This window comes from Centruroides vittatus, unplaced genomic scaffold (assembly GCF_030686945.1).
Source record: "Centruroides vittatus isolate TY-2023 unplaced genomic scaffold, ASM3068694v2 contig_905, whole genome shotgun sequence".
Taxonomy (NCBI): Eukaryota; Metazoa; Arthropoda; class Arachnida; order Scorpiones; family Buthidae; genus Centruroides; species Centruroides vittatus.
Genome location: NW_027122595.1, coordinates 452710 through 480635, shown reverse-complemented (window position 1 = coordinate 480635; position 27926 = coordinate 452710). Strand labels below are relative to the sequence as shown.

Below are 27926 nucleotides of genomic sequence, written 5' to 3'. Positions count from 1 at the left end.
TTAGATGTTTTATTTTTTCACAGATTTTATAATAGCACATAGCCTATGAGATCCAGATATTTTTATTTTTATTTCATTTTTTATATAATTTGTTTCAATTAGAGTTGTCAATCTGAAACTTACACTGGCCACGTCATTACCGCGCATGTCATATCTTAGTCGAGTTCAAATTGCTGGTTGGCATTTGCGATTATCTCAGGGCTGTGGAGTCGGAGTCGGAATCGTAGAGTTTTGGTATTTTAGTCGGAGTCGTCAAAAATCCTCTTGACTCCGACTCCTTTTTACTTTCCCAACTTGTTATGTATATTAAAAACAAAAAAAGTATTTGAATCGTGTCACATTTGACTCTCCGAGCTTTTTGCAAATCTATACGTTTGGAGATCCTATAAACCCAAAAAATGTCAAATAAAGGGAAAAATTCGCGCGTCCCTTTATTTGACGCGTATGTTGGCATCTAATTTGTTTAATTTCTTCATTCTGTTCTGAACTATTAAACAATATCTCAGAATGAGTGAAGTTTAAGAAACAAAATTTGGCACAGTAGCGTGTGTGTATAAAGGGAATTAATGATATTAAATTTTAGTTTTTTACTAAAAGTCGGCAGGGTAGAGACATAGAAGGAGTCATGTGTCATATCTCCAGTGTGGTCGGACTTAATAAATATTTTACTCGTTATTAGCATTCACAATCTTATAATACAATCGAGATGGGTTAATAATAATAATAATAATAATAATAATAACTCTCCCGTGGTCACCACCTGGTCGTGGTGGGAGAGCCCAGTAATTTTACTGATCCATAGGGCAATGCAGGCTGGAGCATAAGCTCCTGGTAGGGACACCCATGCCAGTAAGGTCTATGGGGAGAAATGAAGCTAAGAGTGACCACACCCACATTCTGTGGAGATATTTATTATGGTAATAACTAGATCAAAGTGTGATACCGGCTCGGACGTCGCCCGGGTTAACAAGGTCCGCGTTCGTGGGTTAGGCAGAGGCTCACGTTCGAAAAATAGGCCACAGTCTCCCTTAGTTACTGGTGGCGAAAGCAGCACCGGCCCAAGCATGGCTACTGCAATGCCCTCAACAGATGTGAGGAACAAACCCAGCCTTGGTGTTTCTGTGGCAATGCATCCACAGACCACAAAGGCTGGAAAACCACGCCAACGGATGAAATGGACAGTAGAAATGAACAAGTTTATCATCCGTACTTATTACACCATCACAAAACTCGAAACAAACATGACAGCATACAGACAACAACTACACCATAGATTCACACAACAGTATCCTCACCTCACTGTCACCGAACAAAGGGTTGTTGATCAAAAAAGAACAATTATACACAACAACCTTGTTCCACAAACAACACTTGAACTTATCAAACAACAGGTTGCTGATCAAATACATCAACAGACAGAAACATCTAACATTAATGAAGATCATGTAACCTGTCAGGATAATCCAGCAACAAGCATTGATAATAACACACATACAACAATTACCACTAATGATACTACAGACATTTCCTCATCCATCACTGATAACATAGACATGGATTTAGTTAATACGCTCTCACATATATTTCAGGAAACACTCACTAAATATACAGGCACAGATCCCACACAAAGACCACGAATACCAAAAATCAACACGTCAAAGGAAGTAGGAAAAACACTAAATTACGTAAACACTCACTTACTACCACACTACATTCATTCAATTTCTACACTCGCAGACATTCATACATTAGTTTATGCTGGGGCAGTCACAGTAGTGACACACCATGGACTGAAAGTACAATCACAGACAAATACACAGAAAACACAATTCTATCACAAGCCTGCCTGGCAGAGAAGAATAGAAACACAAATAAATGACATTAGACAGCAATTAGGCAGGCTAACACAATACACTAAAAACAACATAACACCCAAATTAAGGAAACAGCTCAAAAACATTTTCAAGAAAATAAAAACACACACAAAACACGAACATCACAACACACACATTACAGAATACATTGATACACTAAAACAAAAACTTGCTGCCAAAGCACGTAGACTCAAACGATACAAAACATGTACACTACGAAAACAACAAAATAAATTATTTACAAACAATGAAAAACTCTTTTACAGACAAATCAATAACAAAGCAAACACTGTTACACAGCACAGTGGCACACCAACAGAAGAAGAACTCACAACATATTGGTCTTCTCTTTGGTCCAGTGCTGTCACGCACAATGCTGATGCAGGCTGGATCGAGGAGGAGAACAGAAACTTGCACAACATACCAACTATGCCCTGTGTTGAAATAAACATACATGATTTCCAATACACTGTTAACAGAACACACAACTGGAAGACACCTGGTGTAGACAACATTCACAATTTCTGGTACAAAAAGTTTACATCACTGCACCAGGAACTAGCTAAACATCTAACACACATCATCATCAATCCACAAGACATGCCAAATTTTCTTACCCAGGGCATCACCTACATGAAACCTAAAAACAACAATACCACAGACCCCACACAATACAGACCAATTACATGTCTTCCAACACTCTACAAATTATTGACATCCTGTATCGCAAACAAAATATACAAACACGTTGAAGAACACGACATTCTAACAGAACAGCAAAAAGGTTGTCGTAGAAACCACAGGGGATGCAAAGAACAGTTACTCATAGATTCAGTCATTCTACGGCAAGCACACAAACAACACAGAAACATACACATGGCATATATAGACTACAGAAAAGCATTCGACAGTGTTCCACACAGTTGGCTGCTACATATTCTACACATGTACAAAATACATCCATCACTCATTGCATTCTTTCAAAACACTATGCAGCACTGGAGAACAACACTACATCTCAGGGTTAGTAACACTTCCATACAAACAAAGCAAATTTTTATTAGGCGAGGAATATTTCAAGGAGATTCCTTGAGTCCTCTCTGGTTCTGCTTAGCCCTGAACCCATTATCCAACATGTTAAACAACACGCAATATGGTTACAATATCAGACACGAAAAAACAACACAGTTTACACTGTCACATCTCATGTACATGGATGACATAAAACTTTATGCATCCACACAAAAACAACTTCATCAACTCCTACAAATCACACATTCATACACCAAGGACATACAAATGGAATTTGGCCTAGATAAATGCAAAACAGTTCACATAGAAAAAGGAATCCTGAAGAAAGAAGATTTTGCACTTGGAAATGGAGACATTATTGAATCCATGGAAGAGGGCGAGTTCTACAAGTATTTAGGATTCCAACAGGCCAAACTAACAGAACATACACAAATAAAGCAAAGATTAATTAAAGAATACCAAAGTAGGTTAAATGCTATTCTCAGAACAGAGTTAAATGCAAAACACACAGTTAAAGCAATAAACACATATGTCATCCCAGTACTCACATATTCTTTTGGAGTTATACATTGGACTCACACAGATCTCGAGCAACTCCAAAGGAAAACAAGAACAACACTTACTAAGCATAAACAACATCATCCTAAATCCGCCACAGAAAGATTAACCCTTCCACGTAAAGATGGCGGACGTGGCCTGATTGACATAGTTAACCTTCACTACAAACAAATACAGTCACTGCGAGAGTTTTTCTACAAAAAACAAGAAACATCACAATTACATAAAGCAGTAACTCTAGCAGACTCGAATAACACACCATTAAACTTACACTCACATCATATGGACACAACACAACATATAAAAAGCATAGACACCATTAAGCAATCGTGGGCTCGAAAGGCACTCCATGGCAGGCATCCTTACGATCTGGCCCAGGATTTTGTTGACAAAACTGCGTCAAACAGCTGGTTAGCTCGGGGATGCCTCTTTGGGGAGACGGAAGGATTCATGATCGCCATACAGGATCAGGTCATAAATACTAAAAACTACAGAAAACACATACTCAAAGATGCAACACTCACAAATGACACATGCAGAAAATGTCACGTCATGCCAGAAACTATACAACATATCACCTCTGGTTGCAAGCTCTTGGCACAGACAGATTATTTACACAGACATAACCAAGTAGCAAATATAATACACCAAGAGCTTGCAAAGAAACACAAATTAGCAGACATCCACGAACCATACTACAAATACATTCCACAGACAGTATTGGAAAACAACACGCACAAAATGTACTACGACAGAGCCATAATCACAGATAAAACAATTTACCACAACAGACCAGACATCACACTCATTGACAAACACAATAAAATCACATACATTATAGACATATCCATTCCAAACACTCACAATATACAAAACGCATGCACTGAAAAAATTAGCAAGTACACAGAACTCGCCCAGGAAATAAGGCATCTGTGGAGGATGGATAGGGTGCTTATTGTACCTGTTGTTCTCTCCTCTACAGGTGTCATACCACACATACTACACAAAAGCCTGGGCACATTGGAATTGAATAGAAACACATACATCACACTGCAGAAAGCCACTATATTGAATACATGTCATATTGTGAGAAAATTCCTGAATACAGACACACACACTGATACACTTCTTTAATTTCTGTTTTGGTTACTATGCCTTGACTCTGGTCCGGCATAGTACACAGCCACCGGTGTTAACCGAGTATATCTCACTTAACCCAACATAATAATAATAACTCTCCTGTGGTCACCACCTGGTCGTGGTGGGAGAGCCCAGTAATTTTACTGATCCATAGGGCAATGCAGGCTGGAGCACAAGCTCCTGGTAGGGACACCCATGCCAGTAAGGTCTATGGGGAGAAATGAAACTAAAAGTGACCACACACCCACATTCTGTGGAGATATGTATCATGGTAGTAACCAGATCTAAATGTGATACCGGCTCGGACGTCGCCCGGGTTAACAAGGTCCGCGTTCGTGGGTTAGGCAGAGGCTCACGTTCGAAAAATAGGCCACAGTCTCCCTTGGTTACCGGTGGCGAAAGCAGCACCGGCCCAAGCATGGCTACTGCAATGCCCTCAACAGATGTGAGAAACCAACCCAGCCTTGGTGTTTCTGTGGCAATGCATCCACAGACCACAAAGGCTGGAAAACCACGCCAACGGATGAAATGGACAGTAGAAATGAACGAGTTTATCATCCGTACTTACTACACAATCACAAAACTCGAAACAAACATGACAGCATACAGACAACAACTACACCATAGATTCACACAACAGTATCCTCATCTCACTGCCACCGAACAAAGGGTTATTGATAAAAAAAAACAATTATACACAACAACCTTATTCCACAAACAACACTTGAACTTATCAAACAACAGGTTGCTGATCAAATACATCAACAGACAGAAACATCTAACATTAATGAAGATCATGTAACCTGTCAGGATAATCCAGCAACAAGCATTGATAATAACACACATACAACAATTACCACTAATGATACTACAGACACTTCCTCATCCATCACTGATAACATAGACATGGATTTAGTTAATACGCTCTCACTTGTATTTGAGGAAACAATCACTAAATATACAGGCACAGATCCCACACAACGACCACGAATACCAAAAATCAACACGTCAAAAGAAGGAGGAAAAACACTAAATTATGTAAACACTCACTTAATACACACTACATTCATTCAATTTCTACATTCGCAGACATTCATACATTAGTTTATGCTGGGGCAGTCACAGTAGTGACACACCATGGTCTGAAAGTACAATCACAGACAGATACACAGAAAACACAATTCTATCACAAGCCTGCCTGGCAGAGAAGAATAGAAACACAAATAAATGACATTAGACAGCAATTAGGCAGGCTGACACAATACACTAAAAACAACATAACACCCAAATTAAGGAAACAGCTCAAAAACATTTTCAAGAAAATAAAAACACGCACAAAACACGAACATCACAATGCACGCATTACAGAATACATTGATACACTAAAACAAAAACTTGCTGCCAAAGCACGTAGACTCAAACGATACAAAACATGTACACTACGAAAACAACAAAATAAATTATTTACAAACAATGAAAAACTCTTTTACAGACAAGTTAATAACAAAGCAAACACTGATACACAGCACAGTGGCACACCAACAGAAGAAGAACTCACAACATTCTGGTTTTCTTTTTGGTCCAGTGCTGTCACGCACAATGCTGATGAAGGCTGGATCGAGGAGGAGAACAGAAACTTGCACAACATACCAACTATGCCCTGTGCTGAAATAAACATACATGATTTCCAATACACTGTTAACAGAGCACACAACTGGAAGACACCTGGTGTAGACAACATTCACAATTTCTGGTACAAAAAGTTTACATCACTGCACCAGGAACTAGCTAAACACCTAACACACATCATCATCAATCCACGGGACATGCCAAGTTTTCTTACTCAGGGCATCACCTACATGAAACCTAAAAACAACAATACTACAGATCCCACACAATACAGACCAATTACATGTCTTCCAACACTCTACAAATTACTGACATCCTGTATCGCAAACAAAATATACAAACATATTGAAGAACACGACATTCTAACGGAACAACAAAAAGGTTGCCGTAGAAATCACAGGGGATGCAAAGAACAGTTACTCATAGATTCAGCCATTCTACGGCAAGCACACAAACAACACAGAAACATACACATGGCATATATCGACTACAGAAAAGCATTCGACAGTGTTCCACACAGTTGGCTGCTACATATTCTACACATGTACAAAATACATCCATCACTCATTGCATTCTTTCAAAACACTATGCAGCACTGGAGAACAACACAACATCTCAGGGTTCATAACACTTCCATACAAACAAACCAAATTTTTATTAGGCGAGGAATTTTTCAAGGAGATTCCTTGAGTCCTCTCTGGTTCTGCTTAGCCCTGAATCCATTATCCAACATATTAAACCACACGCAATATGGTTACAATATCAGACACGTAAAAACAACACAGTTTACACTGTCACATCTCATGTACATGGATGACATAAAACTTTATGCATCCACACAAAAACAACTTCATCAACTCCTACAAATCACACATTCATACACCAAGGACATACAAATGGAATTCGGCCTAGATAAATGCAAAACACTTCACATAGAAAAAGGAATCCTGAAGAAAGAAGATTTTGCACTTGGAAATGGAGACATTATTGAATCCATGGAACAGGGCGAGTTCTACAAGTATTTAGTATTCCTACAGGCCAAACTAACAGAACATGCGCAAATAAAGCAAAGATTAATTAAAGAATACCAAAGTAGGTTAAATGCTATTCTCAGAACACAGTTAAATGCAAAACACACAGTTAAAGCAATAAACACATATGTCATCCCAGTACTCACATATTCTTTTGGAGTTATACATTGGATTCACACAGATTTGAGCAACTCCAAAGGAAAACAAGAACAACACTTACTAAGCATAAACAACATCATCCAAAATCCGCCACAGAAAGATAAACCCTTCCACGTAAAGATGGCGGACGTGGCCTGATTAACATAGTTAACCTTCACTACCAACAAATAGTCACTGCAAGAGTTTTTCTACAGAAAACAAGAAACATCACAATTACATAAAGCAGTAACTCTAGCAGACTCAAATAACACACCATTAAATTTACACTCACAACATATGGACACGACACAACATATAAAAAGCATAGACACCATTAAGCAATCATGGGCTCGAAAGGCACTCCATGGCAGACATCCTTATGATCTGGCCCAGGATTTTGTTGACAAAACTGCGTCAAACAGCTGGTTAGCTCGGGGATGCCTCTTTGGGGAGACGGAAGGATTCATGATCGCCATACAGGATCAGGTCATAAATACTAAAAACTACAGAAAACACATACTCAAAGATGCAACACTCACAAATGACACATGCAGAAAATGTCACATCATGCCAGAAACTATACAACACATCACCTCTGGTTGCAAGCTCTTGGCACAGACAGATTATTTACACAGACATAATCAAGTAGCAAATACAATACACCAAGAGCTTGCAAAGAAACACAAATTAGTAGACATCCACGAACCATACTACAAATACATTCCATAGACAGTATTGGAAAACAACACGCACAAAATGTACTACGACAGAGCCATAATCACAGATAAAACAATTTACCACAACAGACCAGACATCACACTCATTGACAAACACAATAAAATCACATACATTATAGACATATCCATTCCAAACACTCACAATATACAAAACGCATGCACTGAAAAAGTCAGCAAGTACACAGATCCTGCCCAGGAAATAAGGCATCTGTGGAGGATGGATAGGGTGCTTATTATACCTGTTGTTCTCTCCTCTACAGGTGTCATAGCACATACACTACACAAAAGCCTGGGCACATTACAATTGAATAGAAACACATACATTACACTACAGAAGGCCACTATATTGAATACATGTCATATTGTGAGAAAATTCCTGAATACAGACACACACTGATATACTTTTTTAATTTCTGTTTTGGTTACTATGCCTTGACTTTAGTCCGGCATAGTACATAGCCACCGGTGTTAACCGAGTATATCTCACTTAACCCAACATAATAATAATAATAAGCTCAGAGTTCAAACGATTAAGAGTTGAAATTTGGTACACAGTTAGGATACATCATAAGAATGTACACTAAGAAGGGATTTTTCGAAATTCCTCTCGCGGGGGGAAGAGGGAGAGGGTTAAGGGTTATCCCGAAGAAGTCCGTTTCTACTGTACTATTAAAAATGCGGTATTTTGCGTTTTTGTGAAAAATCGAACATACTTTTAGACCCATCTAAAAATTCTCTAATTAGTCTCGGAAGAGAGAGGACCTAATTCTTGCACCCAGTGAAAACGGGTAAAATCGGCTATAATCTAAATATCTTCATCTTCGATATCGTTTCTTTTTGTGTGAGTAACATCTGGCTCATCTGTTAGTTCAGTTAGTACAGACAGAAAAGGAAATCTTACAAAATTTGAAGATGATATTTACTATTCACTGGAAATAATTCATATTGACCACTCTTCAAGTTTGGATGTTAAAACGTCAATACTGCACTATCCAGACATTACCCAAAATATAACATTGATTGTCACAGCATTGCCACCAACCAAGTTTCAGTAGAGCGTTTATTTTCCGCTCTTAAAATTATTAAATATGATTTAAGAGCTTCAGTGAATGCTGACTTAATAGAAGTGATTTTTTTTGTAAGGACTAATTCAGTTTATAACAGAGACGAAAAAGAATAAATTAATCAACATGGCAAAATAAGCAATTTCTTTTTTACCAGTTTAAATGTTATATTTCTCATCCTTGACTTAGTTTAATGTATCTGTTTACTTATATATTACCCAATATACTCGTATATTATATAATATATACTGTATAAAATTTTTTATTAAACTAATTTGTTTGTATAAGATTGTATTTTCTATTTTTATTCATACATGCTTACCAAATACCATGCCATCATCAAACAAGTCAATAAATGTGAACTTATATATTCAGTAGATGTGTCAAATTTTAATGTTTAATTAATTTTTTAAAATCGTTTTATTTTGTATTTTTTTAAAAATAATCAGAATCGTCATCATTATTACTTTCCCGGCTTTTATACAGTATGGGCCTATAACAAAGGAAAAGAATGACGATCAGTCAAAAAATCACTTTCTCAGATTTTTACTCTTTTGGACTCGGGAAGCCTCGAAACGTAGACAAGTGCAAATGGATGTTGGAATGTGTACCAACCGATTTCGTTCAACCATTTCAAGCTTAACTCCTGTGTTAAACCATCCGAATCCGATTCAAAATCGTGCCTCTCATACATTCTAAAATTCGTACATACAGAAAATACCCGAATCTTTTGCATATATAACATTTCGAGGTGCCCTGAGTTCAAAAATGGAAAAATTTGGGGTGGGATCATTTTTTGACCGATCGCTACACTTTTCCTCTGTTATATATAACAGCTAGAAAAGTAAAAATTATCGTATTGACTCATTACTTAGAAGAATATTTTAGCTTTGGAATAAAAAAGTTTCTACGTTCTATCTTTATTAGAACTATATTTATTGATGATAATATTCTTAGGTCACGCGATGACGTCAGAATTTTCGGGCCTACTTTGTTAACAAGTCCGCCCCTGGTTGGAGTCGGAGTCGGAGCCGTGTAAAAATTACCGACTCCACAGCTCTGGATTATTTCGTACTGTACATTAAATTCATTTAATCTCTAAAATGCCAAAAAGAAACCATATTTTTATTGATGATTGAAAAAAGGCTCTGATCGTATTGACCAAGTGAAATACGAACTGTGCTTTTCAGAATTTTCAGTAACTCATGGTGTGAATTTAAACATTGAAAATCACTTGAAATGTGCGAAACATAGGCAAGCATTAAAAACTTCCTCAAATGTACTGTTATATTTTAAATGTACCAATTTAAGTGACAGAATTTTTTAAAAAGTTCACACTAGTGATAAATATTAATAACATAATAATAATAATATAAGTTCAGTTATTAAAAATTGCTTTTAACTTGTTTTTGTTAACAACTACTTTATTTAGCCTTTTCAATCATAGTAGTGTACTGTATCTAGTAGGCTTAATTTTCTGTTGCGAGTATTTTCTCAAAATTGACCTGTTTTGAGAAAAAAATATTATGGTAAGCTTAGTTATAATAAACCAGATAACTATTTGTAACTGTGGAGTTTGTCTCTGTGCAAAACGCTCCCACTCACGCTTCGGAGTGACTCGGACATTCTGACGTCACGCGTGGTTCGGAGACCTCACATTTTGATACAAATAACGCTATTTGCTGCATATACTGTCATTCAATGTGAACATGTCGCATTTTCTGAAGTAACAGTTTTAATGAAATTGGAAAGTACCTTATCAGGTTACTAATAGAGATTTCTTTTAAATATTTTTATATTGTTAGATGAAACAAAAATCCAGTGTTTAAACTCCTTTAATATTCTAAAATGTTTGCAGTATGCATCATTAAAGTGGTTTTAATTAACCATGTTTTAATGTAATTAAAACATGGTTCTCAGATTAATACTAGGCTGTTTGTGGTAAAGTTTTAGTTTCTGACAGGTTGTATAACAACATTATGTAATTTATTTATCAGAATAAATGTTATAATATGTTGTTTGTGGACTGAAAACACACTTTAAAATTTAAAATAAAATATAATAATTAAAATTAAAACTTTCAGTTATTTAAATTAACATTTCATAATAATTGAGAGTAATGTAACATTTTGTACAAATTGTACATTCTAATAAAAAATTATGCTGCTTAATAATCATCTTATTATAAAATAAACAGTAAATAAAGTTGAAGTTGATATTTCTATTTGTTGATATTGTCTACTGTTTAATAAATTTTTATAAATATACTTATTTAATCTAAATATATAAAATTACTTGTCCTGACTGACTGACTGACTGAGTCACTGATTGATTCATCATCGCCCAGAGCAAACCGCTGAACCTAGAGGTGAAATTTGGTACACAGTTAGGGTACGTCATAAAAACGCACACTAAAAAGGGATTTTTCGAAGTTCCCCCGTGGGGAGAGAGGAAGAGCATTAAGGCTTAACGTAAATAACGGCTTCTATTTTACTATTTTAGATGCAATTTTTTGTTTCTGGTGGTAATAACTTAATTTCCGAACGTACAATATTTACGTATTATGATTTTTTAACCAAATGTTCGAACCGTTTTAAATTCTAATTTGTTATTACATATTTGTTCGATTATAGAATGATTGCAAACGTTCTAGAAAATTGATCAAATTGAAAACGTTCGATTGCATTAGAAGATTCTCACTTCACATTTTAATTATTGAAAAATTTATAACATTTAAAGAATATGTGTATATTTATTTTAGTTCCAGGGAGAAAATGTAGTTAAAATGAAATGTTTCTCAAATCACAGTTTTCGATATTTGTCTTTGCTATCGTTTGCATCTATATAGCGTATGCATCGATTGATGAAATACCTGTACAGTATTTAAATATCATCGGTTAACATTCCGACTCCCCTAGTGGCGCTTAGTTCAAAACAAGATCACAATGTACAGTAGAGCATCGATTATCCGGCCCTCGATTAACCGACCGCGTTCTAGTCGGCAAATTCAAATGTCCACTAGTGATGTGGCGCTACAATATTTGGTTATGTCTTGGCTACTTTAATATTATTTTTGTTAAATTTTTGCATGTTTTAGCTGGTAGCACTGGCTCGACCATGAAAGGGAGGCTAGTATTTAAACCAGGCCTAATACAATATACTAATAATGTATTTTTTCATACTTTTCGGTTATCTGACTTTTCAGTTGTCCGACCAACCCCAGTCCCCAATTATGTCGGATAACGATGCTCTACTGTAATTTAAAATTAGACATGTCCAACAGCTTCATGATAAAGTCTGGAGTTTGTGATCCATTCAACCCCCACCAGGCATACCATGTATAAATATTGCGAGAAGAGAGAAATCATTGAATCATTTGATTACTTTTAAATAATCAGAACGCAGTCCAATTTAAACAATATTATATACTTATTTAAAGACATATTTTATTATTCTTGGGTGTCTTTACATAAATCATTAACTGATAATCATAATCCACAATTCTGACGAGAGAAAAGTGTCGGTAAATATTAATATAATCAATAAAATGCATTTATAATGTTTAAAATGAAGCAAAAGATATTTTATATAAATATAACATAGATCGAAGACAAATCACGATTTAAATTAAAATTTCTTGTATAATTCTTCAAGTTACAGTAGAGTCTCTATAGTTTTTGCTTGCCATTCCGATGCGTCCAGTCAGGGACGGATTAACCCACTTTGGGGCCCAAGACATTTTCTTCTTATCGGCCCCCTCCCTCCCTGGCTATAATATAATATAATAGAAAGATTAGAAGTATGAAATAATCTAATAATCTTAACCTTTGTTGTTATTTTTTGCCCAGGCAACGCCGGGCTCATCATCTTGTAGTTAATATTATTCTTATCGCTATAAAAAAATCTAAATGATCGGAAAATTACTTTCAATAAGAAGAAACATAAGAACACATTTTCTTTAGATTTTAGAATTCACAATAACCATATAAAAAGTAATATATTTTTGTTTATTGGTTTATTATACAGTTGTCCAACAGAAAAGTAAACTGTCATATTTACAAATCTTTTCAAAATAGACAGTTTGACCGGGCCCTCCAAAGAACCGGGCCCTAGACATTTGTCTCATTTGTTTATGCGATGATCCGGTCCTGCGTCCAGTAATGCGACACACCATAGAGCAATGCACATGAAATTTTTGTGTTACTCCTTGTCGATGTACAGTACGTGACAGAGACTGATGTACACGTACTGTCAGTCGCTAGTTGTTGGGATGCAACTTTCAAATTGCAGATCTATAAATTCCCACTGCCTGTCTTTCCTTAATCGTGAGAAAGACGTTAGACATGAAAGTCGACATCAGATATAGAAAGCTTAAGGGCAGGAAGCTCCTACATGATTTCAATTCAAAAAATTTTCTTCAGAACGGAGTTAGATAGATGACCGGCATGATTCTGTTGTTAGTAGGTAAAGTATGATATACAAAACAAGACATTACAAAAATCGAGAACATATATTTTAAATTAAATAAATTAAAAATGATTAAAAATTGCAGCCCAGCATTGTGAAATTGTCACAATTATTTTTGCTCGTTTGTTGCACGTTCGGTCGGCAAAACAGTCACAATCGTGATTAATACGATAAACTAAGCTATAAACCAAGTACGTTTTTTTACTGTACAGCATGTATGTACTCTACGTACTGTACATACGAAATCCAGTAACCCGACACTCACCGGTCCTACATACGTCGGATTACAGAAACTCTACTGTACTTGATGAGTGGAATTGATTACACGAAAAGGCTTCAAATAATAGATAAGATATTCAAACACATACATCATATTGGGAGGCACGTAATGGAAAGAAATGGCAGTATCGCTACAGCAGTTCATACCCTAAAGCAAAAATAGTAGTAAATATACCGTAATTTTTCAATTAATCGCTTAAAAGTTTCGCATCATCAAAACTAAGAACCAGGAAAAAATGAAAAATTTTCATTTGTTTATTTATGTTATTCGAAATTGAGATAAACGAATATCAAGTTATTGTTTCTTTTGATTTGTTGACTCCACATATTCGGTATTAAGGGAACAAATATAATAACTACCTATTTGTCCGCTTTGATTTGGCACAATATACCTACAAGGATTGGAAAGGGCGAAAACCAAATATTAGGGCGACTCAACACATTCGGTGTTCGCCGAATGCCGAATAATTGCCTTTCGTCAAAGTATTTGCTGAAGTGTCTGTCGCGTAGCGAGCACACAAATACACACGTGATTATTTGCTGATATGGGTGTTTTGTGGGAATGACGAATGTTTGTCCGAGATATTTAAAATGGACAATTCTGAAACAATAATTTGTGCCGCTACTTTTGTAGTTATGAATAGTTCATATCTGTTAATGAAAAATAAGCAAATCAGTTTGGCTTTTATATACCGTATAGAGGACTCTAGAGGACTCTGGACGAATCTGAAATCTTCCTAGTTTTAACTCTTTGCTTTGCTTTATTGTATACTAATATGTTCTAAATGACACAATTAATGAGTATGTTTTTTATGGCGACGGAATATTTTCTACGTCGATAACCGTTTCATTAGACTAATTTTAAAAATAATGACCAAAACAAGAAAATACACGATTGCGAGAAAGAATGTATGGATGAACGGCACGAATGCGTGAAGAGAAATATTCGTCTCCTTTGATTCGGTACAATTTAACGACAAGGAATGGAAAACGGTGAATATCGAATATTCTAACAAGTCATTTTCACTACTCGGTAACGGCTAAACGTTTTTCTCAGCATAAAGAGAATACCGAACGTGTGGATCAGCTCTTATAAGCAGGCCAAATTACAGAGATCAACCAGCATAAGCTAGTAACGGATAGCGATGTTTTGACTTGAGCTATATATGATGATTACGGAGATTCAAAAAGATTTTTCACAGCAATAGACGAATACAGACATCTTTCGCCAACTGCAAGAATTACGATCCAAAAATGTAGAGCGGTTGGTAAAACCACAGTTGCCAAAACCTAAGCTCTGTGGACAATAAGAAGCTTGGCCTTAGGAAAAGAAGGATAACCACGTCACTGAACATATTTTACAAAAAAAAGTTTAATTTCACGTCGAAGGTAAAAGGGTATAATATAAGTTTTTGTAAACCGCAAGAAATGAAAAATTTCAAAACTTTCAAACTGGTTGAAAAGTATTTTTTATAATAGCTAAGAATTGATACCTGGATTATTTTACTTTTCAAATCTTTTTGAATTTAAGGGACAACAACAATGCTTCCATTCCTCGTTTAAAATTCAAAACTAGGTTCAGTGACTGGATGAATGTTTATAAATTATCAATACGGTCGAATGTCATCAGTAGAAAAAGAATAATGTCGATTTTAACATTTACTTACATGAAGAAAACATTCATTTTAGTTTTGTTTTAAAATGTTATAGGTAGAAATAGCGTTATTTCAAAACCGTGGTTTGAAACATCGTGGACAATAGATTTCTATACTTTATCGTGGCAGCCTATTGCAATACTCTAAAGGAATCTGGGCGGGTCGAAAATATCCCAAAAATTACCGGGGTGATCGGTCCGAATATGTTGGACCTCCCTCACCATCCGGAGTTCCATTATGGACCTGGCCGAACTCATAATGGGCTTGGTAAAAAGATTTCTTAGTGCCTACAGGGCGGAAAAAGTTTTTAAAAAATTTATCGTGTGAATATCTGGTCTGAAAGTGCGAAAAAGTCATTATTGTTCTCTGAATAAATTTTATAAAAGAGAGAAACAGTATAAGAATACAGTATTAATAAAATCATTGTTTCCAGTTTCTGCATAATTTTGATGATGTGGAATTATCATTGTTAAAAAATAATAATTTAATACCTTTTTCACTGGATAGTATATAAGTTTCCAATACCAGCTATTGTTAGGGATGGCATTTGGTATTATATGCTCCTCTGGCACCATCGGGAAAAATCTTCCTCTGCCTCTGCTATCTCTAGTATCCCCAGCCAAAACGCCTATTTTCTCTAAGCACAGTCCTATTTCTACATCTTCTGCTCCTCCATCATCTTTGCGACACTGATTATTATCTAATGCTTCGACAAATCTTCTCACAGCTTCTTTACTTAATACATAACCGGCACCTCCACTCATAAATCCCTGCTTCACTAAACTCCGAAATTTGCACCCGAAGTATATTGGTTCCGAAGTATTGTGAGACATGAGAAAATACTTCAAATTTTCTATTATTACGTAGGTATCGTCATCTGCCTTTAGAAACCAATCCACATCCTCTCTGTGATGCCCATAAATATATCTGAACGCAGACTTTGTTTTCCCCCATAAAGAGTTCCTTCCCTCTGAAACGTTCAATTTTATAGTAGGAAGAAGGGGATCGTATTGGGAACTCATGAACAAAAGAATATTGCATCTCTTCCCCCAAGTTGCTTTCACGTGTTTGGCTTTCTTTACGTGATTTTTTGGACTTGTCATAATCCAGCACAAGACTCGAACTTCCTTAGCTATTGTTCTGACGTCAATGTTTTCATCTATATCTAAAATATATATATTACAGTATTAATTTTGTTATATAATTTATATAACAAATTCTGTGTCACTATTTATAAAATAAACTAAAAGATAGTAGAATTTTAAACTGATAATTTATCCTCTATAAACAAAGATAAATATTTTTTGAAGGTAATTATACATTATAAGGTAAAAGACTAAGATATATTTGTGATAAAAATATAAATATTATAGACACAAATACATTTTTTATTTTCCATAAAGCTTTCGATTATATTTACATTATATTATTATTTTATTATATAGTATTTTAGAGAATTATATAAATGTTCTGTAAAATAAAAATATAAAATTCTAAAGTAAATTACGGACGAGAAAAATATAAGGTATCATAATTTAGAGAGATGAGACATGGGGCCAGCTCCCCCATTCTCGGAAAAAAACTTAAAAGCTAAAAAGCCTAACAGAAATAAGCCGGCTAGACATTCAGGACGATGACAAAGGCTACGGAAAAGGACAATGATTATAAGAACAGGAATGTGCAAAGTATTAATAATAAAAAGGGACTAATTATCTCGGAATTAAACAGAATACAACAGGATATTATTATATTAACAGAAATCAAAATGAAGGGACAGGAAGTGGTTATAGAGGATAAATATCTACATTTTTACAGTGGAGTATCAAAAGATATTAGATCAAAAAGAGGAGTTTCTGTTCTGATATTTACGAAATATAAGAAAAATGTTATATCTTGGGAAGCAATAAATGAAAATATGATTAAAATTAATTTAACTCTATTTGGTAGAAATATTACAATTTTAGGAATATATGCTTTAAGTGACCGGATGGCCGAGCGGTCAAGGTTAGCAGCCTGCCGCCCTGGGGGACCCGAGATCGAATCCGGACGGGTCGAAAAATCCCAGGAATTTTTCGGGGGGGGGGTGGTCCGTCCGGATATGTCGGGCCCCGTCCCTCACCACCCGGCCGCCTCATTGTGGGCCTGGCCGAACCCATAATGGGCTTGCTATAAGAGGCCCTCTTAGTGCCCACTGGGCGGAAAGAGTTACAAAAAAAAAAAAAAAAAAAAAAAAAGTGACAGTGAAAATAAATGAGGTAAAGACGAATTTTTTGAGAAATTAAATACTACAATAAATAATATTGGCAACAATCGAGAAATTATAATGGCAGGGGATTTAAATGGCCGAATTGGTAAAAAGCATAAGAACCAAATAGTTGAACCTTTTGGAGAAGATATGACGAGATTGTCGAGAGAGAACATAATGGAGAAGAAAAGTTTGGGCACAGGAAGATGCTTAAGTATTATTAACCTGTACAATAATAATAATAATTTAGAGAGACTTAAACCATACTGATAATAATGTTAAAAATAACTTATTCGTAAAACTAACGCAGGTAATTAAAATCTTCTAATGCTTTTATATTTAAAGCATGAGAAGGTAGAAATATCTAAAAATATCTACTTATTAAAAGGAATCTTTCTAGTTGGGTTGCAATTTGAAAAAAATTGTAGATGTATAAATTCCCACTATCGTTTGTCTGTCATCTGTCTCTCCTTCCTTAACACTTTCAACGTCCTTTAATGAGTTCTCGAGTTTAAAGAATTCATTTAAAGTAGAAAATATTTAAAAGATGCCTTTCATATTTTGACGTTTATCTTGTATGCTTTATGAAAGAATTTGCGACAAAAAATGAAAAATTACAAATATTCGAAGTAAAACAAAAAATGATAAATTTTTAAAGTTGCTTTTTACAGAACAACATTTATAGAATTTGTTCACGATTGCAGTTATTGAAATAACTTTCTACAACCATTTTGTCAGTTTGATGATTCAGATTAAATATCCTTGACCGTTTATTGATGTTCTATGGACGAATGATTTTATTAAAATAAATCAAAATTAAATCATCGTACTTCATTCTTCAACAAAGCATAACTGCAACTTTTATTTAATTCTGTTACTACAAGTTATTACTGAATTATTTTTATTGGATTCACTAAAGAATAATAAATTCTCGTATAAAATAACCCTTAAACTGAATCACCGTTTTAGTTTTTAAATTTAAATATACCGTATACTTATTAAATCGGCTATTGTAATAATATATTATACTTAAAATAAATGTTTGTCTCTAATATATAAATATTATTTTACCAAAAACTTAATATATATGAAATGTAATATCGATTATTAATTACTTCTTAGAGATTGTGTATAAAATGAAGAAATATTTTAAAACTTTATCCCAAATTTACATTTTTAAAAATACATTTGGATAAAATGGCAATAATATATATTCAGCTCTATATAAACAACGGTGGGTACACTCCATATTATCAGATAAAGCCCAAATTTTAAGTTTAGCTCTTCATCCATTCGTTTTTGGATAATGTCATTTTTATCCGATTTTAATTTGAATAAAGTTAGCATTAGCTAGTTAATACTAGTTTTACCCGATACTCGGACTTTAGTCAAACATATATATAACTTATATATGCTATGGACCAAGTGGTTAATACTGGCATTATAAATAATGCCCAAATATTATCAATAAAACATATAAAATCAGGCACTGTAATAAAATTTACTTTCTTTATCATAGTTTATCACATTGGCGGGGCGGATCAATATGAATACTGCTATTATCTGTCGGAAAAAGTGATAATGATAATAAAAAATAAACTTGAGGAGCGATAATCCGACAGATGCCAGAGTCTAGTGACTACACCAGGACTTCTTAAACTATGGATCGCGACCCTATTTGGGATCGCTTAGCGAAATCTTGGGGTCACGAGATTTTAATGCAAAATATTGAAAATAATGTGTGAGAGTTTGAAAATGGCATGCTTTGTGTCGTAGGTTTCGTGAGTTGCACTTTGTGTCACTTCTGATGAGCGGGACAACGATTCAGCAACACTGATTGTAGTGTGAACTAGTGTAGTGTTGTTGCTTTTCAGTGTATTCAGTTGTCTCTGTTCCATTGTAACACAAGAGTGAACTGTGGTAGTACACCATTATTGTTTTTGTAAATTTGTATTTATCTTCAATATATATGTATATTTTCATTGTATTTCATATGTATATTGCAAAATATTTATATATCTTTATTTTATATATATATGTTTTTTTTTTTGGGGGGGGGGGTCGCGAAAAACATCACAATCATAAATGGGGTCGTGAATAAAAAAAGTTTAAGAAGCCCTGGACTAGACGATCGGCGCTCGCATGATATCTGTATGAGTTGCTGTTTGTATACGATATACCACAAATGATATTCCAAAAGTTTCCTCTATCTTAATTTTTGATTGAATTATATAATTTTGTTGATAATACTTTTAATCAACATTAGTTTAATTAATACAGTTGAATGTGGAATAGTTTAATTAATACTTACTTTGAAAAAAGTGAAATTATCATAAATTATTTTGTTGAAAGCTATGTGCAGAGTAATTGCCAAAATAAACTTATTATAATAATGATTCTAATTATCATATAGTTTCTGATTATTATTAGTTTTGTGTAATTAATATACCTATACTAATAATACCCATATAATATGGGCTTGTTGTTCTTGAAATACTTTAAAATAATTCACAAAAGTAAATAATTCATAATAAAAAAAAATGAAGTTTTTTCGTCAAATTGCCCAAAGGGAATGTAGCTTTATTCATAACGTCTAGTCAATTTAATAAATAAATCAATATTTATCGGGCTGAGCGGCCGTTTTAGTTATTATTTATAAAGGCCGGAAATTATAAAAAATGATCTATTAGTCAATTGTCCCAGAACATACATACATATATAAAGGGTATTTATAATTAAAGTTCCTCTTCGAAATGGCCATAAAATGAAAACTACTGGGCAGAATGTTATCGAACTTGGCAATAGTGTACAGGACGTCATGGTATTTTATTTCCCGCGAAAAAATAGTTCAAAAACTCACCACCAACGGAAAATGGCGCTGTCTGCAATATTGTTAAACGAAATAAGACATGAAGACATCGTTGAAAATGTTTTTAATCGTTTCTAAAACATGTAACAAAGCATGTTCAATGTGGCATCCACCATTTTCTGAAAGCAAGTTAAATTCCTCCTGATATGCTAAGAGCTACTGTTGAGAACGCAGTAATGCGATTTAACTTGCTTTCAGAAAATTATAAATATAAATATATTTATAATTTTAAATATACCTGTGAATTTAATTCTACCTGTGAATAATATAAATACTCACAGGTAGAAGTTATTATAATTTTATTTTGTTTTATAATATGCAGTGACTCCAGTTTACCAAAGTTTTAAAAAAGTTTTGTATTATAAACATTACAAATGGTTGCGGAACCATTACAAACAAATATATTGGGTTGAGCGAGCAAAAAGTTTGAGAAACTCTGATATATTGTATAAGCTTTTCTTTATCTTTGTTTGAGACCAGAGATTATGTTAAACAAATAAAATTTTACGATAATATATTTTGATATTTGCTTAACATCGTTTGGCATTCCTTAAAATCATTTAATATGTCAATTGTTTAACGAGAATGAAAATTACTTTTATGCATTAGTTTACAGAGCTAATAACTCGTGAATAAAATAATAATATATACATCTTTTTGAATTTTTAACTATTAAAATTAAATTTTACAACATTAATGTTAAAGTATTGTATAATTTACAATAAACATTTAGAACACTATTAATGACAGAAGTTAAAATGCAAACACACTACAAATTTTAGAAGATATTTTAATCTATTTTAACTGTGTCTATATTATAAATTTTATAATATATATTAAACTTTTAACATTTTTATACATTAACATAATATGTATATAGGCCTATATATTTTTATACTTTTCTAACGTTAATTTTTCTTATAAAAATAAAACTTCCTCCCTAAACCACCTTATTTATTTTAATAAATGAAACAGCTGCAAGATGAAAAAGGTTATAGAAAATGCGTTGTTTATTAGAATAATACAGTATGCCTATCTAATAACGAGTAAAATCTTCATTAAGTCCGACCCCACTCGAAATATGACACACGACCTCCATTTATCTTTCCACCCCGTCGACCTTTAACCATAAAAGTTTAATTTTATCAATGCCCCTCATACACAAACCTCCCTGCAAAATTTCAGAAATTTTCGACAAAAAGCATGGAAGTTATTAAGCTTCAAAATGGGTAAACAAAATCATGCCCACCACACTATACATACAGAAACCCCAATTTTTGCATTTTTCGACGTTTGAATGCAAAACTGCAAAAATCTTGGACGGTTATTTTTTGACTGATAACCTCCCAAGACTTTCCTTCTGTTATATATAACAGACCGAGAAGTAAAAATAAATACGATAGACTAAATGGTCGGTTAGTTTTTAAACTTTAACCTAAAACGTTTAACCCAATTGGCTCCCACGGCGGAAAAATAAATTTGAAAATAAAAACATAAAACTGATCAATTTTATTTATAATAACCAACTGTAATAAGTTTTAAAAATCCATTAAAAATAATTTTATCAGCAATATATTTACATAATATGTAAAGATTGAATAGTTAATTCTGTAATGTGTACTGTATGCATAATTTTTTTTAAAAAAAGGAAGGTATTTCTATAATTTACAATCATGAGACTTGATAAACTGTAATTATTCTGAACTTTGAAACTGTTAATCGTTCCAGTATGTATATTTGTTTTTTTGTTTTCTTCTGTTTAGTTATGTTGTCGCTACTAACCGTGTTTTCAGATACAGTAGAGCATCGATTATCCGACCACGTTCTAGTCGGCAAATTCAAATGTCCGCTAGTGATGTGGCGCTACAATATTTGGTTATGTCTTGGCTACTTCAATATTATTTTTGTTAAATTTTTGCATGTTTTAGCTGGCAGCACTGGCTCGACCATGAAAGGGAGGCTAGTATTTAAACCAGGCCTAATACACTGTACTAATAATGCATTTTTTCATACTTTTCGGTTATCCGACTTTTCAGTAATCCGACCAACTCCAGTCCCCAATTAAGTCGGATAACGATGCTCTACTATACTTGGAAAAGGTCCAAGACCATAGTATCTTAAATAAAGTATTCAAAGTAAAGTATACCCCAATTTAGAGCACCCCTTTGTACTCGATCCTGTGCCTGTGAATCCATTGTATCTGTCTATTTGAGGTATTATTATTTCTGTTTAATTAGTTGAAAAATTAATTAGTTGAAAAATTAAATTAAAAAATCGTTTAGAATAAGTTACAATAGAAAATATAGTAGGCCTATTCGAATACTAAGTTCTTACATTTTATCTGAAAATGCTATTATACTTTTTTTAAAATAATATAAAAGATTATTTTTAAAAATCTAAATCCTTGGGTTATCTAAATACACAACACTACAAAGAAATTAATAGTTATATTTCTTTTAAAGCTAATAACCAGACAAATAGTGAAAACGAACTTTTAAGTTTATTTTACTTAATATGGTCTCGTAAAAAAATAACTCTACTAGAGCACTCGGCGTTATGCAACCGCTAAAACAGTAATACACCGTTTGGAAAAATTAAGATTATTCAAAGAACCTTTTAAAATAATTTCACATAAAATCAAAAATTTTAAGGGAACATTTAGATACTGTATTAAGTAAGCATTTGATAGGAGGGATAAAAATCCTACTTATATGGAAAGGATGGTCGAGTCAATGATTACGAAATAAACATAGGCCTTACATTAGGTATAAAAACAGTTATATCAGATTGTAAACGTAAACTTTACACATTTTGAAAAACTTTTACTGAAAATTAAGGCAACAACGATTACAGTTTAGTCTTGTAGGTAATAACTATCAATATCAATCACATCTCGCCACTTTTGCTACAAACTTTCTATCCCGTGAACATACGAGATAGAATAACAGGTTTTTCTTTGAAGAAAGTCTCGACCATCGTTCTCACTTGGGTATTTTCATTGAACTGTATATTGGCCATATGGTTTTGCAGAGAGCGAAATGAATTATAATCATGTGGCGCCAAGTCTGGATTGAAAGGTGGACAAAACAGAACCTCCCAGCCCGGTCTGGTCAGCTTCTCTAAGGCTACGTTCGCTCTATGTGCGCGTTGTCGAAATGGCATTGGACTTTCTTAATTTTTGGAGTGAATAGGAACAATGAAATTGTGGTAATTCTCTGGTGGTCAACCGTGGATTATTATCTATCAGTTTTAGGAGAGCGTCATTATCAATGGTAGAATTGCTCGAGACTAAGGATCCTGGGGCCTGAATGCGGTTGATTTTAAAGCGAGAAAGCTCCGTCTTTGAATTTCTTTAACCAATTGTATCAAACCTACCTGTTGGCTGTGTCTTCACCAAATGCTTTGCAGATGAGATCATGAGCATTCGTTATGTTTTGGTCACTTTTGAAGTGATAGAACAATAGTATATAAATGTGTTCTTTCGAAAGATTAATATTGTCAGACATTGCTGATACAGCTCTTTCCAATAAAATATGTGATGAAATGTTCCCTGGTTACTCTACTTATACTCATACAGAGCGTTCTAGAACATTTTTCCAATCGTTTCTAGAGAAATATCGAACTCTCTAAATTTTACCTTTACCATCTGATAAGTATTCAGATCAAAAATTGTTAATTAAAAAGTTTTCATTTATAAACTGTCAATAAATTTTTGAGATTTGTAAATTAAGAAGAAAAATTTCATACTTTATTGTCAAAATCGAAATTACTCATATTGATATCCTTCATAAATCACATATATCAAACTGATATTGTAAAACATATTGCATCTACTTTATTTCCTTACTGTCTTAAGCATAGAAAGGAGGCAAATGAATAAGTTATGTATCTTTCATAATTTAGAAAGTCAGTACGATGCTTTCATGAAAACAGTCATAAATTATGGAAATTGTGCATGCGTAATACAGTAAGCTCTCGATTTAACACCCCTATTTAACGGATTAAAAAATATCTATCCTAAAAGAAAAATGTAGAAGTTTTTCATTCGCGAATAGAGCACGCTAAAGGGTATGTTTAGCATGCTCAATGATCATAAATTATCACTGAACAGTACATTATAATAATATTTTATTCATACTTACACATTATACGAACATTTTTGTACATCCTGTACATTATAAGTTTGTTATTAATGTTTTTAAAATATATTCTATTTAATGGACTTTCGACAATAGCGACATCTCTTTCTGCCAATTAGTTCGTTAAATCGAGGACCTACTGTATTAAAAATTGTTCCCAAGATTACTATTTACGGATATTGATTTCAATACCGTAAAAAATCTCACAAAACAAAGATCATCAGATGTGTGAATAATAAGATAATTGATATTCTCCGGTTGTTTTATAACTTAAATATAATTATTTTTATTTATAACTGAAATTTGTCAAAAGAAATTTAATTTTAAATATTATGTAATGTAGAAATGTTAATCTACTAATTCAAGTCTGCATTCAGTAGTAATCTATCAATATTTAAAAAGAAACTCCTAATTTTTACATATAGGTTAACAGTTGACAAACAGTTGTTTATCCTGCTTTATCATACCTCTTTTCATCAATACAGCTGCTTTCAACAAAGTTTATCTGTTCGTTATGTAGGCCTAAATGAATAATAAGTAATTTTTTTTTTTTTGGTGCTATATTCCATTTTAATAATATATTTGTATTAATTTCAATTCTTACGATTGTTATTGAGGTATGAAATGACTTACAGATCAAACTGAATTTTCATGTTAATCACTAGTACCTGCTCTAATATAATTAATTCATTAGCTGCAAAAATAATTTTATTCTATTCACTAAGCTATCCTTTGAAATATACTGTATTTACTTATTATACATTGTTTTTTGTCCTTAGTTACATTCAATTTTGTGATAACCTAATCAGTTCTTTAAATTTCAGAACTTACCACACCTGTGAATATATTACAAATAAAAGTAGTTCTATTTTTATAAATTTTGGATTAGTTTAATGCAGTAAGGCAATAGGGAAATATGCAAAGAAAGGAGCGGAAGGACTTCTACGGGGAAAAAGTCCCTATTTAAGTGTTAGACAAGTGAAGAAAACCCTAAAAACTCACTCCGGACTCGCGACCAATTACTAGTGTTCAGTGGTTTTATCCATAGGTGGTAGTCGAGTAACTAAGGTAATAGCCTTCTCCTTTGGGGGACACGGGATCGAATCCGGACTACTCGAAAAACCCGAAGAGTTTTTCGGGGGTGGTCCGTCCGGATATGTCGATCCCATACCTCACCACCTGGCCGAACCTATAATAGGCTTACTAAAAGAAGAGGCTCGCTTAGTGCCCACAAGACAGAGTTTTTAAAAAAGTGGTTTTATTCATTCAGTCAATAGTGGGCATGGAATTGTTGAATGTATGTTTTACGTTGGAAAAAATAGTAAAAGTTTAAAATTTAGATTTTATAAAAAGTTAATTTTTTTACACTGCATTTATCACTAATATTGCAGATTTACGAAACAGTCGAAAATATAAACCAAAGTTAATGTTTCATTATTGTCGTAATATTTAATCTATTTAGATGAAAAATATCAAATTTTCGATATTTAGAGATAAATTTTATAGAAACAAAGGACTTGAAAATAAATTTTGATTTCAGTGCATAATGTCCGTTTAATACAAGGTTCATATTACATTATCCTATTAATTGAAAAAGATTTTTTCTTAAAAAAATTATTATTGTATTTTAGAATGAAATAAACAACTTTTGAGTATTCACAAATATTAATATTATAATTAGAAAAATCATTAAATTCTTACTTTTTTGATATTCTTTGTAGGAAGAAACTAGTAGATCTGAATCCTCATCTTTCGATTCCTCATCACTGTGAAACGAGTTCCTATTCACTAAATATTGCCAATTCAGGAGAGAATAGGGTGTTTCCCGAAAATTAACATTGAAATAAATAAATGTGAAAACGACGCCGATGATAATTCCGACTATTAGAGTCAGTAGATTGTTTCTAGGAAATCTAAGTTGATGGGGAATCTTACAACTCATAATAGCATCAGACTGCAGGAATAAAATTAAGTTAGAATTAACAACATTTTTTAAATATATGGTATTAAAATAATAAGTATCAGATAAACAAACAAAAATGGGAATTGCAAGAAGTAGCGCAAGAAGTTTGGCGACAATCGGGAAGTGAATTCGAAATTCTGAATAAGCTAAATAAATAAAAAGTTGATGAAATAAAGTTAATGAAGTCCTTACTTTATAGAACTGAAATTCAATTATTTTCGTAGCTCTATGAACAGAGGGATAAGATAATCTAATCTTCAGAGATAAATGCCTTAAAATGTTTCGAAATCGTTCCTAGATAATTTTTTGATCATATGCAGATTTCCTGGACAGCGCCTTATTAAGTTTGCACATCTTTGTAAGCCAGGATAATAGGGCCTACAAAATATATTCGCATAAATCGACATGCAACTTAATTTCCAAAAGCGTGCCTTATTTACGTAACTCTCCCCTATGAAAACCTTCTGTAGTGTAAGACAATTTCAATTATCATGACACTTATTTATTTTATTAAATATTTATGTTACGTAAATAACGATGACGTGCTAATACTACACTTTAAATTCTAAAGTTTAGAATCGGTGATGCGCGAAAAGGCAGTCAAGCGCTATCGCCATCCTCTTCGCGTTATTTCTCGTAATTTCACTTTTTATTTGACTATCAAGTATATACCCAATTTAAATAAAATTTATGTAATTATTCTATATATTCAGACTTACGTTTTAAGATTTCGGAATAAACGAATGATTCTTAACAAATTCTAGAAGAAAGAGAATGAAAATTGTTACAAATCGACAACAAATATTTAAGAAAGTCAATTTGTGATATTTTATGCAACTTTTAAATTAACATTTATTATCAATATATCTTATACAGATAATGTATAAAAGTGTCAAAAAACTAAATATTTTGTTTCATCGGTCTCTTCCATTAAGTCTATAGACTTGTTTGTTTGGTTATGGCAACGCAACACTTGGGCGATCTGCCTAGGTGGATGCCTACAGGGAAGTCTTTTTAAAGAAACCTGGCCCCTATTTAGGCGTTACAGAAGTGGAGAAAACCCGGAAAACTCCCATCCGAGCGAGACACGAACACACGACCGAACT

At 33.5% G+C, this 27926-nt stretch overlaps 2 protein-coding genes across 2 annotated transcripts in view; one reads left to right on the top strand and one right to left on the bottom strand.

Annotated features, from left to right (window-relative positions):
• The window catches only part of LOC136984180 (uncharacterized), a 57768-nt gene extending 30957 nt beyond the window's left edge, over positions 1-26811 (bottom strand). Inside the window, 3 exon segments of the mRNA XM_067281114.1 lie at positions 13970-14097; positions 16096-16769; positions 26559-26811. Of these exon segments, the coding sequence (XP_067137215.1) occupies positions 13970-14097; positions 16096-16769; positions 26559-26799 (1043 nt within the window). The 5' untranslated portion in view covers positions 26800-26811.
• Positions 1-27926, top strand: part of LOC136984167 (PAT complex subunit CCDC47) — a 212828-nt gene that overhangs the window by 103524 nt on the left and 81378 nt on the right. The window lies entirely within an intron of this gene.